The 25,417-nt window shown below is 38.3% G+C and overlaps 1 protein-coding gene across 1 annotated transcript; it reads left to right on the top strand.

The window, feature by feature from the left end:
* Window positions 1–868: 868 nt before the first annotated feature.
* On the top strand, window positions 869–25,417 carry g3bp2b (G3BP stress granule assembly factor 2b). The gene is made up of 13 exons (XM_007239133.4): window positions 869–1,077; window positions 2,105–2,225; window positions 6,284–6,365; window positions 10,133–10,306; window positions 10,953–11,040; window positions 13,065–13,173; window positions 13,278–13,509; window positions 14,006–14,107; window positions 15,085–15,181; window positions 21,500–21,550; window positions 21,678–21,806; window positions 22,012–22,130; window positions 23,533–25,417. The coding sequence occupies exons 2-13, from the start codon at window positions 2,131–2,133 to the stop codon at window positions 23,779–23,781; spliced, it is 1,527 nt and encodes a 508-aa protein (XP_007239195.3). The 5' UTR covers window positions 869–1,077; window positions 2,105–2,130; the 3' UTR covers window positions 23,782–25,417.

The raw sequence follows: 25,417 nt of genomic DNA, 5'->3' as shown, positions 1-25,417 counted from the left end.
ATCATGGCACAGAAATAAAGTTTATAAGACTCTTTTCTTTTTATTTCGGATGAAATAAAGATGTCACGTAATGAAGATAAATCTTAAAAAACTGCAACATATTGGTGATTAAAATGGAACGAATTAAAAAGGACTGACCCACTAATATACTAGAATTGAATTAAATACATTAGTAATTTACAGGAATGCATGTTACTGAGTAACTGTGCTGTTGCATTTGCTTGACTATGCAAAATGATATGTGCCCCAACTGTGTTAGTTTTTGGCTATAATGTAGTATAGATAAAAGTATTAAAACTAGGTATACTGAAATATCAATAATACTTATTCATGGTGAATGGGTATATAATAATAATAATAATAATAATAATAATAATACGAAGAAGTAATTAATTAATAAACCTGACTGTAGTTATTTCTATTTAAATGTTCGCTTATCCTTTTTTTGACCACAAAGAGAGATTTAAAGTACATTTGGTTATAATTTTAGCTAAAATATTATATTTCACAAAATGAAATTTGCCAAAAAAAATACCATTTTGAAGCTTTTTAATTTTTTTTATTGAATCACACATTTCTTTTTTCCTGTTCGTTTGTTTTAGTTTTGTGTTTGTTTGTGTTTTTGATTTGATATATATGTGATATTGGTTGTATGCGCTGTGAATCTGCTCTAATATTGTGTCTATTTCATGTTGTTGGATTGTATTATATAGCAACAAAAAATAATAAAACAAAATAAAAGTTCGCGCTTAGTCGTTGATCGACAGCCCACGTTCCTTCATTCAGCCAACCAGATTGTTAGCGGAAGTTGAGGGGTGCAGGATTCGGCAGGGTGCGGATGATAACGCAGCACCGCCGGCTCGGCTGTGGGTTTCCCTGCGCGCGCTGCAGGGGGCGAGACGCCGGAGCGAGGAGAGCGACTCACTCACTCGCACACACACAACACACACACGGAGCACCGCACGCAGACCGAGCAGCGGCTCAACCAGGCGAGCGATCGGCGAGTCGGAGCACCGAGTGACTTCAGAACAAGAATCCGCGGATCTGCACCTCCTGTCCGGCCGCTGTTTCAGTTCGGTGAGCGGCGATGTCGCGGAGTTAGCTTTAGCGTTAGCCGCTTAGCACGGAGGCTAGCGCGGCTTTGTCTCTGCTCACATGCTGCCCGGTTCGGTTCTGCTCGCTTTTCGGTTCTGTTTATTATCTAATTTTGCTTCCACGAGCCGCTTTATAAAGAACATCCTCACCTCCGCTCCTCCGACTGTTTATTACCTGAATTTTAAGCGCGGCTTTAAAACCCTGCCGTCTCATTTCCAGCGTTAGCTTTAGCTTTAGCCCCCGGCTGTAACTGCGTTGTGTCTGTGAAAGCTGCCAGAGTCGCTATCGCTTTCACTTTTCCTCTCTTTTTATCGCTCGTAGAGATTGGAACCACGAGCTCAAATACGCCAGACCATAATATTTCAGTGTTTGGAAGCGATATGAGAGACTTATTCACGTTTTTGAACCAAAAGGATGAAGTTGGCTTCGAGTTCTCATTTCCACCTTAAAAGCCTCGCGAATTCTGATGGTTCATGTGTTCATATTGTATTAGTGCACGAGCGCCCGATTTAACTGATTTTAACTGCTGCGCGTTTTAAGGTGGAACGTGGAATTCGACAAAAACGACTTCAGCTTAACTGAAGTTCAGCTCAGTTGCTTTTATGAACTCACTGATGAGCCACTTTTATCCCCTGTGGACTGAAGTCGCTCCAGCCCGTAAGGAGATTATCTTGGTCAGCAGGTTAAGCCCACTTTCGTCCAATTGAGTGTAAGAGAGGTGTTTGGTAATGATGGGTGAAGGCCAGTCCTGCTTGCTTGCTTACTTACTTTCTTTATTGTGTAAAGGGAAGTGCGTCTGAGAGGCCCCAGAGCTCAGTGGAGTCTCTGCTGGTCGCGTATTGTCTCGCTCTGTATCTTTCTTTCTCTCTCTCTCTCTCTCTCTCTCTCTCTCTCTCTCTCTCTCTCTCTCTCTCTCTCTCTCTCTCTCTCTATGACCTGCTCTTGATGATGAAATCTACTCACCACCTTCTTCACGTGCTCCTCTTTTGTTCCTCCTGTGTTCCTCCAGCGTCCTAACCTGTTCACCTGAAAGAGATGGTGATGGAGAAACCCAGCCCCTTGCTCGTAGGGCGCGAGTTTGTGAGGCAGTACTACACACTCCTCAACAAAGCACCTGATTACCTGCACAGGTGAGTAAAATCAGGGTGGTGGTGTTTAATATGACTGTTTTGTCATATTGTATTAAGATCAGACAGACTGAACTCTTCGTTACAGTGTAATTAGTCCTGTTCAACTGAAAGAAGTATAGCATATTTAGAATAAAAATTACTGTAGTAAAAATATAGGAGAGCATTTCAGTTTAACAGTTTTTTGGTGGGGAACTCCAATGTAAAATTGACTTTGGGTGTAGTAAAACATGATGGAGTACCGACCTTTGTTAAATAGCCCACCTCTCCCAAGTCTCCCCAACTTTCAGTATTTTTGTGATTTTTGCCCAGTACTCTTTACAATGGGTGCTTCAGGGCATCCACTTTACCTCTGCAGATAAATTGCTTTTTACACCATTATCCAGGCTTAAAGTAGCCCCACACCTCATTGGTAGAATCCATAGAGCTTTTGTAAAAGTAACTTTAAACGTGCACAAAAAGCTTGTAAATAAAAAAAATTTTAAAAGGAATAGCACAGGCTAAATCTTATGGCACCCCATCTTAAAGTAAAGTCATGATTAGTACAGTGATGCCGGTGCCCAAAGATGTAGGCTATGCTACAAGTTGTATTGAGCCTGGATAAGGGTTTAAAAAACGATTTATCAAAGGCAAAATATGCCCCAAAGAGTTCTGGGCCAAAAGCACAAAATTACTGGATCTTGAAAAGCGGAGGTGGAGCGGAGGTGGGCGATTCAACAAAGGTTAGTACTCTATCATGTTTTACAACACCAAACATCAATTTTACACCAGAGTTCCCCTTTGAGGTCATTTTTTGGTCAGATTAAAATGGACTCAGATTTGTATCCTTTGTACCTTGATGTGGTTCATTGGAGCAGGTGTAAAAACAGTAATCATAATTTGAGTGCAGACTAATGATGTTTTCACACCCGTAGTTAATTTCTCTGGTTCGGATCAGTTGATATGTTCGTTTACTTGGAGCGGTTTCTTCTTCAGTTTGGTTTGTTTTTAAACAGGCACAAACCTTAATGCGCCCCAATAAACCACGCAAGCATGTTGTCTCCTCTGATTGGTCAATGCTGTCTGGTGCTGGACCAAGAAAGTAAATGTAGCTAGAAGCTTCTGTGTTCCAGACCAGCATGTATATTTGTGCAGTGTGAAGCTGCTACAACACTAAATGCAGAAAATGTACTGCTACCCTTTCAAACACTGTTGTAAATTGGATGTGGAGTGCAGTATGCAAAGGTGTGCGTGTGTGTTTGTTCATAGCTACGATACATATTTGGCTTATAAATCAAGTCAAACTGCACCATACTCATGTTGTTGAGGTAAAGTGGATAACACCACCCTCTCCCAGTGAGCTACCACATCATGTGGGGAACTGGGGCTCAATCCCCAGTCTGGGTGACTATGTTGTGCTACACCAATAAGAATTGTTGGGCAAGACTTCTAACACTGCATTGGTCCACTTCTGTAATAAGAATAACTTTTGTAAGTCATTTGAATGCAGTAAATGTAAAAGGAGTATATTTGATAGTTGGTTGCTGATCATGTTCTCAATAGAAACGAACCACTCTGTTTTTGTGTCACTCGCAATGCAACAAACAACTACCTCATTCCTCATTAAATTCAAAGTGATGGAATTGAGAGGTCCAAGAAGAGCGCCAAGGGTTTGTTACCGATGGTGACCTCATTTAACAAAGCAACCTATACAGAAACATTTGTTATGTATGGTCAGATAAATCCAATCTAGTCACTTGCTAAAAACAACAAAATGTGGACAGTGATCTCTCAGCAGATCTGATCAGCTTGCAGCTTAAAATGCATCACAAATGAGTGCCGACTTAATTTTAAAAGAGAACTCGGGTGTGAAATTTAGTTTGGTTGTAGTAAAACACGATAGAGTACTAACCTTTTTTGAACAGCCCTACCTCCCGCAGCTTTCCGAGATCCAGCAATTTTTGTTTTTGTTTTTCTTTGTCCAAACAGACTAGAATGAGTTTTAACGTGCCATTTTTTTTGCCCCTGAAGATAAATTGCTCTTTATACTGTAATTCAGGCTCAAAGTTGTGCAGCACCTCATTGGTAGAATCCGGAGAGCCCAGACGTTTAAAACGAGGCATTGAGAACTTTAAAAGTGCACACGAAGCTTATTAAAAATCAATGTTTACAACCTGTAACGTAACCTACATCTCTGGGTGCCACCGTCTTATAGTAAAGTAATAATCAGTAGAGTGACGAGCATGTCATGTTGCAGCCTAAAAAAGTACAAACACGAACCATTCTGTCTTTGTTTCCCTTCACCTTCTCCTGTGTTATGCCGGCTAAAGCTGGAGTCTGAGCACAGCACACATCCCAGCCACGTCTTAATGCATATAGCATGTTCCTCTGTTAACGTTACATGTAGGGCTGAAACTAATGATTATTTTGGTAGTCGACTAATCTGACGATTATTTTTTCCGATTAGTCTGTGATTATTTCTGCCAAAAAAAAACGATACACAGCAGAACATGAGTTTTAAATTGCATTTAAATATCTGAATGTTGTTTAAACATGGAAAATACTTATATTTAGTGATTTTAATATGTAATCTGTTGTGTTTGGGCACTTTTGGGGACACACACTAAGTCTCCCATTGTGCTTTTGTCCCCAGCACTTTGTGTAATGCAGTACTGTTTAAAATGAACGACTTTGTTGATTATATTGAATAATCGTTGCAGCCCTAATTACATGCTTGTCACTGGACTGATCATGACTTTACTTTAAAGCTCACCTTCCGCGAAAATCCGATTTTTCTTGTTTTTTGTGGAATACAGTAGGTCTCTCCGAGTTGAATGTGTACACCTGCACATTAAACTGTTTTGCAGCCCCCATTGTCTGCAGGAGCTAAGCAAAGAAATCCCCCCTCCCCCCTCCGAAAAACGGGTGAATTTTGAATTATCTTTCTGCCTACGTAGGCAGAAACTCACAGACCAGCCCACCTTGGCTCGAGAAACTCCCAGAGGCGGAGCTGAAGCGACGCAACATCACCGCTCATCAGTTAGGAGGTGGGAGGCAGTGAGCGGCAGAGCGGTGGAGGGGCGTCGCAGTGCTCCTAGCCAATCAGAGGAGAGATATTTGCATGCTGTTTGCATGTATGAATATTCATGAGCAAAGCTGGAATCCGGTCATTTTGGACACACCCCTAAAACAGTCCATTAAAAAAGAGCTATACAGAGACACCTGAGCACTTTTTTTTTACAAAAACGGCTCACATGTCATTCATTCATACTAGAGACCACAACTAGACATTTTAAAATCAAAGAAAAAACGACGGAAGGTGACCTTTAAGATGCGGGCATCCGCTATAAGTTGTTAAGTTTTTTTTTTATTATTATTATTTATAAACCAGTGAGGTGTGGAGATGCTTTATGCCTGAATAATGGTGTAAAATGTGCTTTAACTGCAGTGGCAAAATATGCCACATTAAAATCCATTCTAGCCTGTTTGGACAAACTGCACGATATTGCTGAATCTCGGAAAGCTGAGGTAGGGGGGAGGTGTGCTATTCAACAAAGGTAAGTACTCTTCATCATGTATTGCTACACTCAAAGTCAGTTTTACACCAGAGTTCTCCTTTAATTTCCTCTGCTCTTACGCTGAAGAACCTAGTGATGATGCACACTATGCTGAGGTAAAAGATATTTCAGTTATTTCACCTTTAAGTGTGGTGTGTGTGTGATGGCTTTTATAGACTAAAGTCAGTAAGACAATGTCCTACATGTGTACGTTTACCAAACTAATAAAGGTTTTGAGAGAAACTGTAAGAAAAAGTTCTTTAGATGTTCTTTAGGGTTCTGCTGTTAGAACTTTTTTTCTAGGATTATGTAGAACCCTTATAGCTCAGTCTAGAGCTGACGATTGCTTTGATGTTACTGAAAGCCCTCTGCTGCGTCTTGGGAGAGGATGCCCCAAATAAACCCCGACTGGTTGTACCAGACGACTGAACGACAGCAGAGTCAGACAGACTGATGAGGCTCCTTTTTGATGGTTTGGCTTTAATTAAGGTTTTATCTGACTTTTTGTGTTTGTTTTTCTCTCAGGTTCTATGGGAGAAACTCCTCATATGTTCACGGAGGTCTGGATGGCAGCGGTAAACCGGAGGAGGCTGTTTATGGCCAGGCTGTGAGTAAAACCGAAAGACTTTCCTCTGCCGTCTTATAAAAACATAATACAAAATAGTGACTAGGAATGATTCATTTAGTGCTACTTTTATTTATTAAGCAAATTTAGGGCCCTATAAAATCAGCTTTCCTAAAAAAAAAAAAAAAAAACATGGTCTTTTTGTGTTGTATCTTAAATTAGTTTTTAAACAGCAGTTCCATGATTTCATCATCGTTTTCTCATTGTCATTAAAATCATAGGGCCCTACGTTTTATAGTTGTGCAAAGTGTTCTATGTAAATAGACCAATTAAGTTGTCGTAATTTAGACATCTAGGGGAAAATATATAGTTAGCTTATCAAGTTTGATATGAAGCGTGTCAACCACCTTGGTAACACTAACAACTGAATTGCTGTGTACAAACATCTAATGTTTTGCTAATATATGTTCTAATACCACTCGACTACACTGGCAAAGCATTCTGGTTATGCTGTTGCGGTCCAGTAATGCTGATTTAGTGCACTGTACTATTAGATATCATGTAGGAATATTCTACATCTAAAACAATCACTTAAATCCGAGGATTCAGTGATGAGGCTTCTGTATCTATTTGTGTCCTATATTTACCATCATTATTACATATAGTTTCAGTGGTTATTGTTGTGTGACTGACAGCCAGACCTAACCCTGGTGATCAGGCAATAGACAACAATCTGACCCCCAATGCCAGCAAACTCAAATATTTACAGCTTGCCTGGCAAGGAATATTTACCTTCATTGCCAAATAGAGAAACTCAAGGCCTTATAAATACAAAAAAAATGCAAGTTGTGTTTGAGTGCAGGTCCTGCTTTTCATATTAAAAGCAGAAAATGCTGTCAGGGACATAATTTGCATTTTCATCTTCGTTTAAAATTAGGATCAAAAGCCTGAGCACTGAGTTTGAAATTCAAATGTTCCTGGATGGAGTTCAGAGGTGGGAGCATGTTCTGAAAGCTATTAACGTTTTGGGTGTTTAAAGGCTAGACCACATGTGTCAAACACAAGGCCCGCGGGCCAAATGTGGCCCGCCACGTCTTTTTATGTGGCCCGCGAGAGCTTGTAAAATCTTAGTGTCTATAATAAATAGGTCAGAAGCGTTCTTTGACCAAAAAATACATTTCCCACAATGCTTGTCGATTGTATTACCCGCAAAGTTACGGCTTACTGCCACTACACGGCAGTGTAGTCATTGATGTGGAAACCCTGCCGGAGGGAAGGTGTAACTTCGCGGGTGGAATTGAGACATGTTTATCCCATAATATCCAGAAAAAGAAAAGTTGATGCAGACGGACGGCTGTGCTTCAAGGCGAAAGACCGGTATGCATTTTGTGTTACTGACCAAAATAAACGCTTTTTAGAAGAGATATAAATTATGTGTAAATATTTATAAGACAATAGCTGATAAAATCTGTTTTAATGAGGTTAATAAACATCACTGTGACATCGCTAGTCGCAGTTTCACCTCAGCAAAGGACGAGGAGGTGAATCACTTATCTAACCAGCCTTTACTGATTTCTGCTCCAATAACCCTTTCAATAACCTCCAATAGCCATTAATAGTCTTCAGTATCCTTCAACAGTCTAACCTTGCAGCCGTGGTGTGTTCTAAACTCCGTAGTTATAAACATCCTGAGGTTAGCAGCGCGCTAACTGACCTGTTTATAATGTAATCCGAGCAGTGACTCCGGGATGGCTGCTCTAAACTGCTGCTGTTAGCTGCTTGGGCTGAAATATGAACTGTAGAGAGCTGTATTATCCGGTTAGTGGGGTTATTTTATTTCATACACAGAAGAACTTAAAATTTTAAAAACGCTCCAGACTGGCTCAGCTGAGTCCTGTAGCCCGTGGCTGGGCTGTAGCTCTGACTCAGTAAAGACTGTGGGCTTGTGCTGCTGCAGCTCCCACTAGTGGTTGGATGAGGAAATGCTAAATCTGTCACAGCTCACAATTTTTGATTTTATATTTGTTAAGCCTCTTTTCAGTATCAAACGTTTTGATCAAAGTTAATATAACTTGTATTTTATGTCATTTCTATTCACTTGTATAGTTTGGTTCTTGATTGATGGAGTTTTTGGATTTCATAACAGGATTTATGTTAATAGAGCAACAAGCAAACATTTTTTCCATGCAACTGTAATATTTGATTGAATAAATAATATATTGAGAGTTATTTAACATTAAGGAGTAATTACATTCATTTATATATATTACATTTGGTTACATTTTCTTATATTTATAAGTTACATCTGGCCCTCGGAGGACAGCCAATATGCCAATGTGGCCCTCGGCCAAAATGAGTTTGACACCCCTGGGCTAGACTGTAGAAAGGAGTCCCACCACTTTTCCCCACCAAAAATCTGTGTATATACAGAATATACACATACAAAATAGCCATGATTGCACAGGAAATTAAATGTATCCATTTGCATCACTGTTCAGACCATCTAGCAAACCTAAATAAGTCTTATGAGTTTATATGGAAAGTTGATTATGGTAAAATAATGAAGAAAAAAAAAAAAGTATATTTCTTGAGACTTTTTATTGTTTTATTGTTTTTTTGCTCCACTCACCATCCTGGATATGTCTGTCCAACAAATTAGGGTTTTTCAACCTTAAAATCATATTATAGACCCAAAATAATCTTAACTCTGTCAGTTTTTCAGGCAGGGCTTTTAAACTAGGGTTGCCTTTACAACTAACATTGTCGGGTATATGCTAGTTATCATATACCCTGAATCATGTACCCTGAAGGATGAATATTAATAGTTATCTTAATAAAATAAAATATAATGGGTCAAAAAAACTTGTGCACATTTGCAATTTAATGTTTAAAAGTTATTATTATTATTATTATTTTTTTTTTTCATAGTTGCTTTCATCAAAAAAGTAATACAGTAAATCTTTTGTTTAACCATAAATACAGTGAAGCTTAATTTTTTTCTAGACTGTTGTCATATTGTTGCCTGCCACAATCATTTTTGTGGACAATATATCGCCCGAGTAATTGTGATAAACTATATTATTGTCATTTTAGGACAATTTAAATTAGTAACAGAGCATTTATACCCATTTAAAGACAATAAATTGTAATTAATTTTCTATATTGTTTTGCTGAGTATGTTTATGTATGTGTATAACATAACTATAATTTTCTTCCATAAAGGAAAATGCATTTTATGATTTTTGACAGAGTTATATGTTCCAAATTTTATACAGCCACTTATCATTCAATGCCATATCCTGTATATTAAGGTAGCTTAGTAGTTTTGGTAACATTTTATATCAAATAAAAGGCAACTAAAATTACACTAATTTATAACCAAGGTACAAGGTACACACAAAAATAGTACTTTTGAAAAAAGTGCATCTAATGTACTGAAGAAAACTTAAATAAAAAGTAGTATTGAGCAGTGTAAGTTTTACTTATTTTTTTAAGTTTATTGCATATGCCCACTGTTAATTTTCAGATATGTAAGGTATAATACAGTGTCCGTTAGGGACATATAATAAGGTGTCTGAATCCTTGCTGTGGTAAAATGACCAACATTCACCAGAAGAGTTTCTATAGGGGCTGATTCTGATTAGAATAAGCTATTACAGTATATCAAGGCTTATGTATTCTGCCCGTATACAGCCAAATGAGTTTTTTTTATTTATGGTGGACCAAGGTTTTTGCAGCATGTCCGAAGACTGGAGTACGTTTTGAGTTTTCCCTAATCTGCTGTGTTTCTTTTGTTCTTTGTCTTTCAGGAGATCCATAAGAAGGTGATGTCTCTGCAGTTCAGCGAGTGTCACACTAAAATCCGCCATGTGGACGCTCACGCCACCCTGGGGGATGGAGTGGTGGTGCAGGTGATGGGGGAACTGTCCAACAGTGGCCGACCCATGAGGAGATTCATGCAGACCTTTGTCCTCGCTCCTGAGGTGAGCTTTTACACACATTTTTTGTATTAATTACTACAAACTGGTTTTCATGTTAGGAGTAGGTGCAAAGGTTAGGGGGCACAGATGGAGTTATTGATATTGAATATTGATAATGCCAAAATGTGTTTGGTTAAAAAAAAAAAGAAGTTTTTCAGATAACTGATGTATCAATATCGTAGATGTACCAAGAATCATCTAACAAGAATGTGATGTACCGACCCTACAAGTGATCGGTTAATAGTAGACTGATTATGATCGACTGCTTTTAAAATGCTGAACCCAAAGCTGAAAGATGGCTTTGCACTGCTCTGCCAGAACTGTCTAATGTGTTGTTTTATTCTTATACTTCTGGATGTTGTAGCTGGGCCAGAGATTTTATTTATTTATTTTTATTAGGTAGGCTGTTGATAATCCTGCCTGGCAAAAGCCTTAAAACATTACAACTTGGCTGTATAGACCATCCTTTATTTAATTAGATATTGATGTGACTGCTAATCATGGTAGCCTGTCATGTATAGATTCTTTACAAGGCTGTAGTGAAAAAACACTAGTGATTTTACTACGATTTTTGCAACTGTGAAATGCTTGGATGGAAAGTTTATTTCTCACTATATGCTATGTTTCTCTCTCTCTCTCTTTCTTTCAGGGCTCTGCTGTGAACAAGTTCTACGTGCACAATGATATCTTCCGCTATGAGGAGGAGGTGTTTGGAGACTCTGAGGCGGAGCTTGGAGGTAAATCTGCTTTGCACGCACTCATCTTTGCAGCACAGTTCAAATGCAGCACAGCTACAGGCTGGTTCTGGCTTCTCCCGGGTCCAGAGTTCAACATTAACGACTGCCCGGGGCCAGTAAAGTGCTGAGTCAGGATCACAGCACTAAGAATGACTTTTTTTAAAAGCATTATCCTGTATATTTAGAACAGGAGGAACTGTTTTTTAAAAACTGTTCTTGGTCAACGAGTGGCTTCTTCACACTGATGCACAACACAAGATGTAAAGAGCAAAGCTGTCCCCATGTCCACCCTGTTGGTGCCTATGAAAGAAAAACATGAAAGTTTTCCTGTAGTCTGATTAATTTCCTCCTTTGAAAAAGGGATGTATGCGTCACCCCACAAACGTCAAACGAGGCAGGAAAGCGTCTGACTGGATATAGATCTGACCAACAGTGCTGGCTAAGGGATATTGCATTACATTTAAATATACGCCGACTGGCTGCTTTGGTAAAAACGTGTTGTTTCTATACTTGTCCATTTAATGAGTATCACAGAACAAGGAGCAGTTAATTAGTTACATACTGTAGTTGTTTTGTTTGTCTGCATACATTTGATACTTTTAGTCTGTTATTGAATGGTCAGGACCACCACAGAGCACCTATTATTATTATTATTATTATTATTATTATTTATTATTATTATTATTATTGGTGTATTGGCTCATTGTCAGCCCTGCAGTAACACAGACATGGTGGTGGTGTTGGTGTTTGTTGCTCTGGTACGAGTGAATTAGGCACAGCAGTGCTGCTTGAGTTTTTAAACACTGTGACCGCACGCCCTCATTATAGCAATAAGGGGTAGGAAAAACATCCTGCAACATGGCAACAAAATAAGCGATTATATGCACAGATTAAAGACAGTTTGGCTCAGCATTAAAATTACCACAAAATCAATGCACAGTGGGTATCAATATATGGCCAGATTTATTCCAAATCCTTGTCCTGGACAGATTGTTTTATTTTCTTGCTGTAACACACCCGGTTCTCCATAATAAGGGCTTGTTAGTTGATTTATTAGTTGTATCAGGTGTGTTGTGATTACTATAGTATAAACTAGTCTAAAACCTTTCTTAGAGGGGCTCCAGAACCAGGTTAGAAAAAAAAACTGCACTGAGAGAAGGGTTTCAGTTGTTTCTGCAAACTGCAGCAATCAATTTGCTCCTCAGTTCTTTTTTTTTTTCTTTTTTTTTTTCCAGCATCATGTGAAAGGATAGCTCAGTATGTTTTCTGATTCACAAGGAGAACTCGTGTGAAATTGACTTTTGATGTAGTAAAACATAATTAAGCGTACTAACCTTTGTTGAGTAGGCCACCTCCATTCTCCCGCAGCTTTTTGAGATCCAGTAATTTTGTGCAGTTTGTCCAAACAGGCTAGAATTTTTTTCTCCCTTTTCTCTCTTCTCTGCTCACTTAGTTTGGTATAACAACCAAACTGTGGTTTTCGTGTGTATACCCTCTATTACACGCTTTTGCCTTGCGTCTTTATTTACTGTGAAGTCAGACATTCTGTTCTGGTGCTGCAGTGGTTAGCAGTGGCACTGAAGTGTTTTAAAAACTCCAGCAGCACTGCGGTCTGATCCACTTGTTCCAGCAAAACACACACTTATAACACACCACCTGCATGTCAGTGTTGCTAGAGTGCTGACGCTGAATGATCCAAAGAGTAAATTGAGGTTAGTTAGGTATTCAGAGAAACCAGAATACTTTTGGTGGTATTAGATATAATGTATTATTACTCCAGTTTATTTTAGTGATATGATTGTTAGGTGTGGTGTGTTGCAGCCACTCTTGGCTCTTTCAATAGTAATCTGCTGGTAGTTCCTAAAACTCTGCTGAGAATTAGGGAGGTTGCTTTTTGATATGTAATGAACAGTAAGTGTAGAAAAAAGAGAGTGACCTGTCACACCATCCAACTCAACATGCACAAAAACATAAAAATGGCTGTACTCAGCATTTGAGGGTTTTTTTTTCTTTCTTTTCTATAGAGTCCGAGGAAGAGGAGGCAGAGGAAGAACAAGTGGAAGCTCATGCCTCTCCTGAACCTTCTCAGGACTGTTCAGCTGGAGCAGCTTATTACGAGCCTCCCCCAGTCAGGTACAAACATATGTAACAACATATTAATATAAATAAAAGCAATAATTCACAACTACACACCCATGCTGATTTGACCAGTGCTTGCCCTCCCTTCAAATATGCAGTAATGGAGTTGAAGAACAGCAGGAGGAGGCAGTGCCAGAGGTGGAGCCTGAGCCACAGCCTGAACCAGAAGCCAATCAGGAGGCTGAGGCCGAGCTTAACCCAGAGGCAGAGTTGCAGGTGGAGGAGTCTGAGCCTGATGTGGAAGAGAAGCTTCCAGAAGAGCCAGAGGAGAAAGCTCCCACTCCTGTTCCTGCCCCAACTCCTCCCCCACAGACCCCAGAGCCACCCAAGGTCAGAAAACTACACTGTTTAAAGCTTCACAAATAACTGTATGTCTGATTGTCTGATTGATTGGGGTTGTAATTGTCAACAGAGCATTAACATCTACGATATATCATGGAGAAAATGTAATACATTTAAAGATTTCTACAGGGACACATGGTTCTAGCTTAAATAATGAATATGGTGTGTGTGATCGTATTTTTTTGGATTATAAAGCGCACTATCGGTGAACTTATTTTTTTTTTCACATTAAACAACACTAGTTAGGAAGCCTACATCGAAGTGAGAAATTCATACATGAGGTGCACATGTTTAAAAGGCACACTGCCTTCTGTGGGAAATTTAAGGATTTTCGGTGCGCCTTATATTCAAAATTACAGTATGTGGGTTCTTTGCGATTATACTGAAGTTCCTAACAGCCTGATACAAAGCTGGGTGCATTGATTGATGGATTGGTCTCGAGTATCATCTTAAAGGTTACTGATTGTGACTTTTCTTTCTGCAGACATTTTCCTGGGCTTCAGTGACCAGTAAAAATCTTCCACCCAGTGGAGCTCTGCCTGCATCTGGAATCCCACCGCATGTGGTTAAAGCCCCCAGCGTACAGGTGAGCGAGTGTCCTCTGGATGTTTTCATTAGACGTCCTGTTCAGCAATATCGTTCCAGGCTGTTCTTTTATCATAAATTATGCTTCAATGCACTTTCTCCGCAGTTTACAAAATTTGAAATGAAATGTAAACATGTTTTGCTGCTTAGCATCTCATTCTATAAAATGTGACGCCTTGGAGAACTTTCCATTTAAGCTTATATATATATATATATACGTATATATATATATATATATATATATATATATATATATATACATATATATATATATATATATATATATATATATATAGTTTGAGTAAAATGAACAATGTTGTTTTATTTTATAAACTACAGACAACATTACTCCCAAAATCCAAATAAAAATAGTCATTTAGAGCATTTATTTGCAGAAAATCAGAAATGGCTGAAATAATAAAAAAGATGCAGAGCTTTAAGACCTCAAATAATGCAAAGAAAACAAGTTTAAAGAGTTCAGAAATTAATATTTGGTGGAAAAACCCTGGCTTCTAATCAGTTTTCATGCACCTTGGCATGTTCTCCTCCACCAGTTTTACACACTGCTTTTGGATAACTTATGCCACTCCTGCTGTAAAAAATTAAGCAGTCCATTTTCCTCTTGATTATATTCCAGAGGTTTTTAATTTGGTAAAACCGAAGAGAATCTCATTTTAAGGTCTCTTATTTTTTTCCAGAGCTGTGTACTTGCATTTGTGTCTGCTGCATGGTGAATGGAACAGTTCGTAAACTTTGTTTTTTGCATTTTACTTGATGCTTCTGATATGTGGTTCAACTAGCCACAGCAGTAAAGATAGGTTATATAAATGTAGGTAGTTCTTCTTCAGTTTGGTGGCACGCACTCAAAAAACTATTGGAGACAGACGAACTCTCGTTTTACACTAAAGTACCTGATGAGATTTGATGTCTGTGTAATCTGCAGATAATAAACTTCTCTCTTGCTTTTTTCTCATACAGCCCCGGGTGGAGGTGAAGCAGGATACTCAGGCTCCTTTGCCAAGAGACCAAAGGCGGGAAAGGCCTTCAGGATTCACTCCACGAGGACCCAGACCAGGTAATATACACACTGTTTTATGCTTAACATTACTCTGCAGTCCAATTGAAATTGGAGAAATGTAATATGACCACAGGAAGTCTCCTCCAAAAATGTGCCAATATCCAGTCTTATATTATAATAAATTAAAAAAATTACATGCATGTACACTATAGACTACACTAGACAGTGACATACCTAAAGCTGTCAGAGGGGAACTATGCTTTTCTGTGTCATGAATGCCAAAACTATACAGCTTCTTTAACAGATCCACACTTCAGAAAAACTGCCAAAATGTCCTATTCCACAGGATTTGAGGACATGTTTACATGCATTGTGACTTACACTGAATTAAATTAATCCATGGCTATTTTAGGGCTAGTTTTACAGAAATGGACCTAGTCCATTTGATTAGACCTAAAATTTCCACATATATGTTTTAGAGGCCGACCGATCGATCGGCCAGCCGATTTAATCGGCCGATTTTTGTTATTTTTTTATCAATCGGCATCGGCCGATTTTCTTATTTGGCCGCGCCGATTTTAATCCGGCACATCTGCGGGCAGCTACTTGGAACGCAGCGCAAGGTTTCAAGAGTGAGCAAGACTTTCAACGGGTAAGGCATCCATTTTTACAATCCAGTGTCCCAAAGTCTATATTTTCTCTCATGATTAGTAATCTGTGATGTTGCTTCATTTACTGAAAAAGAATAGAATTTCAACTGCATCGGTGTTGTAGCATTTCTCTCCAAACGAAACTATGCTTAGCGTTGATGGCAGGAGTGCATTTGGAATGCGCCCTGACTATGCAAGGCAAGCCCTATCTATAAGCTCTAGTATAAAATAACTGACGTCTCTTCTTCAGAAACGAAAATCTAAGTAAATAAAATCAAATTAACACTTGATATTTTCAGTATTTAAATTATTTTTAGACGAAATGAAAAAGGGCAGGACTAAAACTGTTTAAGGATATTCGCAGCATCAGCTGCGCTGAAATAATAATTACTGGTTAGTCAGGATTATTAGAGGACTGTACTTCTCCTTATATATAAATAAGCTTTATTGTAAACGAATTAATAAAACAAATAGTTTCTAAAATAATGGAGTTAAAATAAAACATCTCTTTTTCCTTCACTACAAACAGACATTAAATCATGCCGCCTCCTGCTGTTCTGCTGTAAAACTCACCCGTTTAAAGCGGTTTGCGCTGTTAGATATTAAATGAAACGATGAGCAGAATTTTCTGTTTTGTCGGGTTCTACTTTAGAACCCCCTCCAGACTTTTCTGATAAAAGCTCATTTTATCCTGAACAGTGTTGGGCACGTTACTTTGAAAAAGTAATTAGTTATAGTTACTAGTTACTTCTCCAAAAAAGTAACTGAGTTACTAACGGAGTTACTCCACTATAAAAGTAACTAGTTACCAGTAAAAGTAACTATTGCGTTACTTCGCCCTGTAAAAATAAATAAAGAATAAATAAAGAAAATAAATGATGTAATTACTATTATTATTAGAAAAATAACAAACAAAAATAAACCCAAAATGTTGACAAAAATATAGTCTAACGAATAAAAAAAAATAAGAAACGAAAAACTCCACAGGACCAAAGAAAATTACTAAGACATGTAATACTGAAAAAAAAAAACGGAAAAAACAAATACACCTCTGGGGATAAAAATTAAACAAACCAAACCACACTCAAAGAAATAAATGTATATATAAACAAAACAAAAGAATGGACAAAAACAACAATCCATTAAAAAACTCATTTAAAACAATCACAGGCTTTTTGCGCAGAATAATAAAAGTTTCGGTTAGTTTCAGTTTCAAATCATGAAAACAGCTCACCAAAACCTCAACCTATCCTTTATATTTGACAATATTTGATTAACTTACAGGTCCTTACTTATTTTTATTTAACTGAACTGAGTTGTAAATTATTTATAGCCTCGCGCTGAATTCAGCTCCGCGCTGCGAAAGAGAGAGAGAGAGAGAGAGGCGCAGCGCATTTTGCCTGATTTCTCTTTATTAATTAACAGTACATTTGTTGGCTTTAGTAAGTTTAATAACATTAATTTTAGTATACTTGTCAGATCTTATTTATAAAAACTTTTTTTAGAAGACAGAGGTTATTCTGCGCGCAATGCCGCGCCGCTGCGCCAAGCACCACTTTGCGTGCCTGACATTTCAGAGCGCTGGACGAGATTTTAATTCATGAATTAATATATTTAATATTTTAATAAATTTGCCCTGGTGATAAGAAACGAATGCTAACATATAGCGTTATATTTCTGTGTATTTCAAATGTTTTAATTTTTATATAATTGACGGGCAGCACCACGCGCCAGATTGACAATGTGCTTTGTTTTTCAGATATAAAAGTGAAATTCAGTTAAATAATAGCAAAGTTAACTAAAATAAATTTATGTTCAGTCAAAGTTATTTTCTCTTTTAATTTTCCATTTCAAAACTCCAGCATTTGAGTGAGAATAAGCATCTGTTGAAATTTTTAAACAGCAGAATGCCTAGTTACAGTTATTTAGTCTGTGTACTAAACATAAATATAAATCCTTATAACTGACAGAAATAAATATAACTAATAATAATTTATAGTTACAGTGCAGATTTTTATGTATATATATTTTTCATAGTTGATTGCTGAAGGCTCTGGGTGTGGTTTATTTTTATGTGGTAAAGAAGGTATGGAGTATTTTGGAGCGCAGGGTGAGCAATCGCGCTAAGCTTTTTTCCGCCGCCAAGATAAAAACACGCCAGAAATTTACCTCAACACACATCATTTCCAGACCACCACGCCCATCGGTGTTAATATATTCCAAAGTCCAACGCTATTTTAAGGACGCGTGCAAGGCCTAAAAATAGACTGTTGACGGGTGGCAAAGCGCCACGCTACACGCCTTGTGCGGGGTGTATGATAGGGCTCTTGGTCTGTATGCGCAAAGTTAAAAAAAGTTCATTCAGCTGCTAAAGTAACGTGCAGTAACGGAGTGTCGAAAATGGTAACGGCGTTATAGTTACAGTCAGAGTAATTAGTTAGATTACTCGTTACTGAAAAAAGTAACGGCGTTAGTAACGCCGTTTATTTTAACGCCGTTACTCCCAACACTGATCCTGAACCTATAAAGTCCGCGCTCTTCAGCTTTCTCAACTCATTTTCCGCTCACGCACCGAACCTCCAGTACAGCTGATGAGACGCGTTTCTCTGGCTAAGGAGCTCATTTGAAGAAGAAAAAAAAACAGATAAAGCTATATTTAAATTACAGCACCTGTCTGTTTTTGCATTATTTATAATTTTATTCTTAATTTAAACGTCACCCATTTTTGTAAAATAATAGCTGCAGCCCTAATGTGAACATTTTATAACATTGTCCTCCCATGTCCATTCGTTTTCAACTGCATGGAGTTGAAGAAGAAATGAGCTTTGCCGTTTTGGAGTAACTATCTAAAGTTGTCACATTATGGAAGTCTTCTTGCACTCTGTTAAACATATTAAAATGAATAATTAATAGACTAACAGACTGCAACAAGTCATACATTTGTTAATTAGTAGGCCCCTACAGTAAATTTTATATAATAGCCAACATAATATTTCTACTATAAACATGAATATATAGTGTATATAGAACATATGTTATATAATGAATAAAATAAAATGTTATGGATAATACAATCTAAATAAAATTAATATTTTTTTTATTAACATATAGTGATATAGTAACATTAAAGTCACTATAAAATGCTAACCTTATTTTCAATAAATTGTGTGAAGTTTACAACTGTTGTGCCTCCTCTTACTAGTATGATTTTAAGCATGCCAAATAAGTATAATACGATAGCATATCGGCCCTAAAAATCGGCAGGTCACATCGGCCATCGGCTGACTCTGACCACTAATGATCGGTATCGGCATCGGCCTTAGAAAAACCCATATCGGTCGGTCTCTAATATGTTTAGCAATTTTTAATTTTTGTCCGACACCGTGGTGATTCACTATTTCATTCATGATTCATATTGTAAAAGCCCCTGTTCCAGTAATACTACGTGCAGTTTTTTTTTTTTTTTTTTGTGCATTTCAGTGCAGAAGCCTAGTTGCAGAACATCAGATTTCAGTGGGTACATTTACATGCAGCCTAATAATCAGTTAAAAATCGGATTAATAGCTCAATTGGAATAGAGCCCGTACATATAAATACGTCTCCCTCCTCTGCCGCACCAGTTCTGGCTCCAATTTGCCTCTACTGAGCAAGCGCACGCAAGATGGCAGCTTCCGTTTCAGCCATATTTTGGCTTCAAAACGCAGTAATAAGAATAAATGGGGCAGTCCTGTCCATACTTATATACAGTCTATGCTCCTGCGAGAAGCAGCTCTACAAACCCAATTGTAATAGCATTTCAAACTCATCTCTAAATGTGGTTTGGATGCTGTTTGGTTTCTGTTCCAAAAATTGGATTTGAGTTGGCAGTCTGAACAAAGTCTGTCCTTTATGTTGGTGGGGATGCTAAGCAGTACATCCACTAGAGGGAGTCAGAGTCAAAAGTGTCAGACAACAACAAACATGAAGGTGATGGAGGAAGTTGTGATGGTCTAATTAGTACAAAAAAGAATTTAAATTTAGTTTATTTTCTGCCGGTGTTGTATCTTCGTCCCATGACGGTGGCCATGTTTTGCTTGAACTAGGGGTGTGCCATATAATTTTGTAGGCAATAATATTGCCAAACTTTTTTTTTTTTCATGTTGTTAACTATATTATACCCTAAAATATTGTGCCACATCACTCACCCCTAATTATCACGTCAGGGTACTACTTTTTTTTAGCAAAAGAAAAATTCACACTGTTCTCATTTCCTATTATATATCTACTAGACAGATTCTCTCTGTCCAGTATCATTTATTTTACTTTAATCCTGGATATATAGAGATATATGGAGTGCGTTATTATGCACTCCATTATTATTATGACATTCTGAATCATTGACTTCCGTTACAAATCATCTGATAAAATTCTTGTATTTTTTTTAAATATCTCAGTTAGGGGTGTGCCATATCATATGCAATAATATTTATATAATTTTTATATTGTTTTTATACACTGTTTTGTCATTTGTTATGGAAATACCATAAAATATTAGAGGTGTGCCAAAAAATCGATTCACATAAGAATCTTGATTCTCATTTACTACGATTCAGAATCGATTTAAAATGTCCCAAAATCGATTCTGAGGGGCGGGTTTTAGACTGATTTTGGGCTGGGTATTTTTGTTGGACCTGGCAACCCTGGGGATAGCGCTTGTCCTTTCAAACGGAGATCTTCCAGACACACACAGAGCGTAGGTGTTTGAGAATCACCGGTAAGATGGCAGAACAAGCACTATATTACATTAGATTAACGTGTAGTTTCAATGTTTTATGGCAGAATGCTTCATAACAAGCATAAAAAAGATCGCTAGTAGTTAGTTTCAGTAACTGTTAGCTAGCTAACTAGCTAACTTTCCAGTTCCACCTTAAATAACGCTACAGGTGGCAGCGGGCTGCAGCATTTAAGGCGGAACGGAAAAATACAATAAGCTAATCAGAGCTAATTTCAGCTCCTCATCACAGAGGAATTAAGGAATGGACTATATGAATTAATTTCTCCACCTCCTGCCCCCTTTCTGAAGAAATACAACCACCTTAAATTAACTAGTTAATCAGCAGCTGCTCCTGAACTTTAGCGCTCCACTGCTATCATCACATCAGCCCAGCAGCGTCACCTACACACCACCGCTAGTAGCCTGGTAATAAAGCAGTGTTATTTATTATTTATTTATTGTTCATTAACGTCATTGTGATATCCCAGTGATTCCTCTGTCACTGAGGACCCACATTCCTGCACATTTTATTGTTTTTGTAACACATTACCTGCTCCAGGACCAGTGTATATTATGGAGGGTTTTTTTTCAATAAGATTCATAAGCCAGAAGCAGAAATTTTTATAATTCAAATCGTTTTGAATCAAAAATCGATTTTGAATCGAATCGTGGCCCCCAAAATCGGAATCGAATCGAATCGTGAGATAGTAAACGATTCCCACCCCTATAAAATATGTTGTTATTTTTGTAGCATATTGCCTACGCCTAGCTTAAACTGTAACTGTTGCTGTCACCCTTTCCCGTGGCACTGCTCTATTCTGTCCGAATTCGTAAACATTCAGAGAACTCGCACAAATACAGACGAATAAACGTAGAGTGCGAACAGAAGGCTTTGTTGGTACTAATGTGTGCATAAATATGCCTTTAGCAAACTGACATTTACAGTTGTAAATGTTTCTTTTTCTTTTAAAGATGGAGCTTCATCTGAAGCTCAGGGAGGAAAGCCCTACTTTGGGTTTAAAGGTGAGTCTCCACCTTCATCTCCAGCATTCTGTAATATCTGTAGTTGCATGTGAGGGAGAAGAGTTAAAATCATTTTATGTACATTTTTAATACATTTAATAAATAAAATGCATAATCTCTTTCCCAGGTCGAGGAGATTCTGAAGGCGGGGAGGTTGAAGGCCGTCGGGCGGTCCGTTATCCAGACAGTCACCAGCTGTTTGTGGGAAATCTTCCTCATGACATTGACGAGGGCGAGCTCAAGGACTTCTTCATGAGTGAGTGCTCTTTCACACTATCACACACACATTTTCCTCTGTAGCACCTCTGCATGCATCAGTTTTGAATCATGTCTTGGGGAAAAGTCTGCATGCAGACCCTGCCTGCAGTGTCGAGCTGAGGAGAGATAGTATGCAGAAACTGATGGCTGCTTTTTAGTGTTTTGATCTTGAAGCTGATTTGTTTGTCTTGATTGTTCCTCAGCGTTTGGGAATGTGGTGGAGATGCGCATCAACACAAAGGGAGTCGGAGGAAAGCTACCCAACTTTGGCTTTGTGGTGTTTGATGACTCCGAGCCAGTGCAGAGGATTCTGGGAGCCAAGGTGTGTGAGGACAAGCACAGTCTTGCATGTGTTAAGGTTTAGCTTTACACCCAATTTCTGGTTTTAGTGCACTGTTTTAAATCTAAGTGAATAATATATCTGAGGCCATGTTCACATTACAAGCCACATTGCTCAAATATGTTTTTTGCTCAGATCGGATTTGGCTACAAATGCAAGTGACCTGTATACGTTGTTGATACGTGTTTAAACGTCGCCTTCACCAACAGCAAAAAAACGTCATACTTGAGAGACGACACGTAGCTTTATAAAGGGAAATTAATGCGTTAGTAGCTCATATGTGGAGCATTTTTTGCTTGAGTGGAGAGTAAACAGCTGGTCTAATGTACATGCTCAGGTCGAGGAGGAGAAAAAAGCCAGGCGGTTTGCTTTTGCTGTTTTTACAGCTATAGCTGCACAGCTGCACCAAGAGATGTGTGGGTACGAGCCATGAAAAAATATCTGATATGAGCCACATTGAGCAAAAAATCAGATTTGAGTCAATTCAGCCTGGTAATGTGAACGTAGTCCAAATAATACATAGGACATTTTGATCTTTACATATGCGTATTCAGTATAGCCCAAAGGAAGCCATTGTGACACTTGTACCTTACAACACTTTTAAAGGAGAAATCCAGTGTGAAATGGACTTGAGGTGTAGTGAAACATAGTAATGAGACTGAATTTTAAGTAGTCCAGCCCTGTATTTTGTAATGCTGGTGTGAACGGAGATGGGCTATTCTAGAAAGGTTCCTAGTCATTATCATGTTTTACTACACCCATAGTCAATTTCACAGTTCTTTAACTTGTGTAGTCCCTAAGTGACGTACACTGAATATCCTGAGAGCATCACAGAACAGTGTGTGTGAATTGGTGTTTATTAATAAGACCTTATTTACAGTATGTAAAATTGAAATCGGTAACATAAAAAAAAAAATCGATCTGCTGTCTTGCGCTCTGGGACGTAAGTATTGGGACACGTGTGTATTCATAGTTTCTTCCAAAATTAAGACATTTACAAAAAAAGGGGGAAAAAAATTATATATATATATATATATATATATATATATATATATATATATATATTTTTTTCTCCCTGCTTTTGTGGATTGACTAAAAAAAGCTTTCTATCCTGTGGTCAGGATGATGTTGGGATACCTCACCCCTGCCTTGTCATTGTGTCCAAAATCATTCTAGAGAACACTGATTTAATGCTGGGAGGTGTTACACCCCTCTTGCTCCTACCTGGCATTAGGCACGGTTCCAATAAGTCCTTATAAGTCTATACGCTCCATAGAATCCTGCAACTTAAACTTAAATTTAGCTGAATGCGTTCGTTAAAGAAGTGTAAGTACAGTGCCGGTTGACTGGTAGCCATTTTACCTGTTTTCTGTTTTGTCTCCAGCCCATCATGTTCCGCGGTGAGGTGCGTCTGAACGTGGAGGAGAAGAAGACGAGAGCAGCTCGGGAGCGGGAGACCCGAGGCCCCGGAGACGGTCGTCGTGGAGACCGTGGCCCCGGTGGTCCACGAGGCCCTATGGGGAACGGGATGGGTCGGGACGGGCGCGGACCCCCCTCGACCCGCGGTGGCATGGGGTCTGGCCGAGGCGGTGGTCAGAGCGGAGAGAGCAGGTTCACTGGAGCACGCCGCTGAGGAGTGTTCGCCCCCTACCGGCCGGGTGGTGGAACTGCTCTCTGTAATCACATCAATGGGCGAAAAAATTTTCTTTCCTTTTTTTGGCTTTTGGAATGTGACCGGCCATCAAAACCATCTGATGTGAAAAGACTAAACAGAACTCACTCTCTCACACTGATAAAGGAGTCGTTTTTTCCAAAATCTTCATCGCTTTCTATTTTTGTTTGTTTTTTTTTCTTTTTTTTTTTGTTTTTCTTTTTTCTTGGCAAAGAGAAAAGGAAGGGGCGTGGTTTATTTTCTGTAGAACAAAAAAAGATGAATGTCACGAAAGGGGTTTCCTCATGGAACTGTCGACTCGCACATTTTTTAATGGACATGAACATCAAAGCTTCAAAAAAAAAAAATCAACGCTCACTGTACAACTTATTTATTTTGTTAGTTAATAAAAAAAACAGTGGTGGTGCCTTAAACTGTTCTCTCGCCCATTTTCTCTTACTCTTTTTTTCTATCTCTCATTATTCTCCCAGTTGCTGTCTCTCTCTTTCTCGTCCTGTGAAAGGCTAAAGGACTAAAGCAGTCGGAGTGGAGCTACCGCATTAATTAACTCATCGCAGAAGGCAGTCGTTTGATGGCAAGGCAGTGTTACCGGTACTGATTCTTGATGATCCAGATTAGTACTGTTTATGTGGAGTTTTTTTTATGTATAGATGTTCGTTTTTAGTCTGACTCTACGAATAGCTGGTGCAGCAGCTTGCTGAAGCAGAGCTTACATACCTGCAGTATTCCATACTCAGTTTCAGTTTGATTTTTTTATTTTTTTTTTTTCCTTCATTTTCTAATTTTTATTATTTTTATTTTTTTTGCCCTCTGATACCTGAAACCACTGTTTTGCACCGCCATTTACGGAACAGGAAGCTCTGTTTGATAGAGTTCTGAAGCTTGGTTGTCTTGCACTTTCTCCTCTACCCCTCCACTCAAGCTTTGGTTCCACTCCTCATTTATTTTTGGTATAATTTGTTTTTCTTTTTCCCATTCGTTGCGTGGGTTTGGATCTTACTTCCCGTTGGCTTCAGCAGGTTAAGTTTGAATGTGTTTTCAACTTTCAATAAACTACTGATATCTGCAAACATGTCTGATTTACCTCTTTTATTTTATCTCCTTTATTTGTTTTGGGGGAATGTGTATGTTATCACACAGCTGATTTGTAAAATAATCAAAACTTTGAATAATTTCAGTGATTTGTAATTTTTTTTATATATATACACTTAAAAGGTTCGTAGGCAACCCTCTTCCCACATATTTGAATGCAAAAGACCTTCAGGAAGATAAGGTGGAACCGTGTGATGGTGCACTGTTCTACTGTGCAGCTTTAATATTCAGGGAAAATTTATAAAAATGAGGTCACCTAAATGGCTATGTTAAATTTAAAGACTGATTAGAAAATGTTTAAAGAGTCTGTTATGTTGCGTTTGAGTTTATTTGGAAGTGTAAGAATGCTGTCTGAATGGTTGGAACTATGGCTAAAATAAGCACCATCACCCCAAACCAACTTCCGGAACTTCACATCTGATTCATTTGAGTGTTTTTTTGCAACAGCACTAAATATGCTGTACTTTGTTTGCAGTACGGAAATAAAGCTTTTCTGTCTTTGTAA

This window comes from Astyanax mexicanus, chromosome 13 (assembly GCF_023375975.1).
Source record: "Astyanax mexicanus isolate ESR-SI-001 chromosome 13, AstMex3_surface, whole genome shotgun sequence".
NCBI classification, from domain to species: Eukaryota; Metazoa; Chordata; class Actinopteri; order Characiformes; family Acestrorhamphidae; genus Astyanax; species Astyanax mexicanus.
The sequence above is the reverse complement of the archived record's forward strand: the minus strand, read 5'-3'. Positions and strand labels throughout refer to the sequence as shown.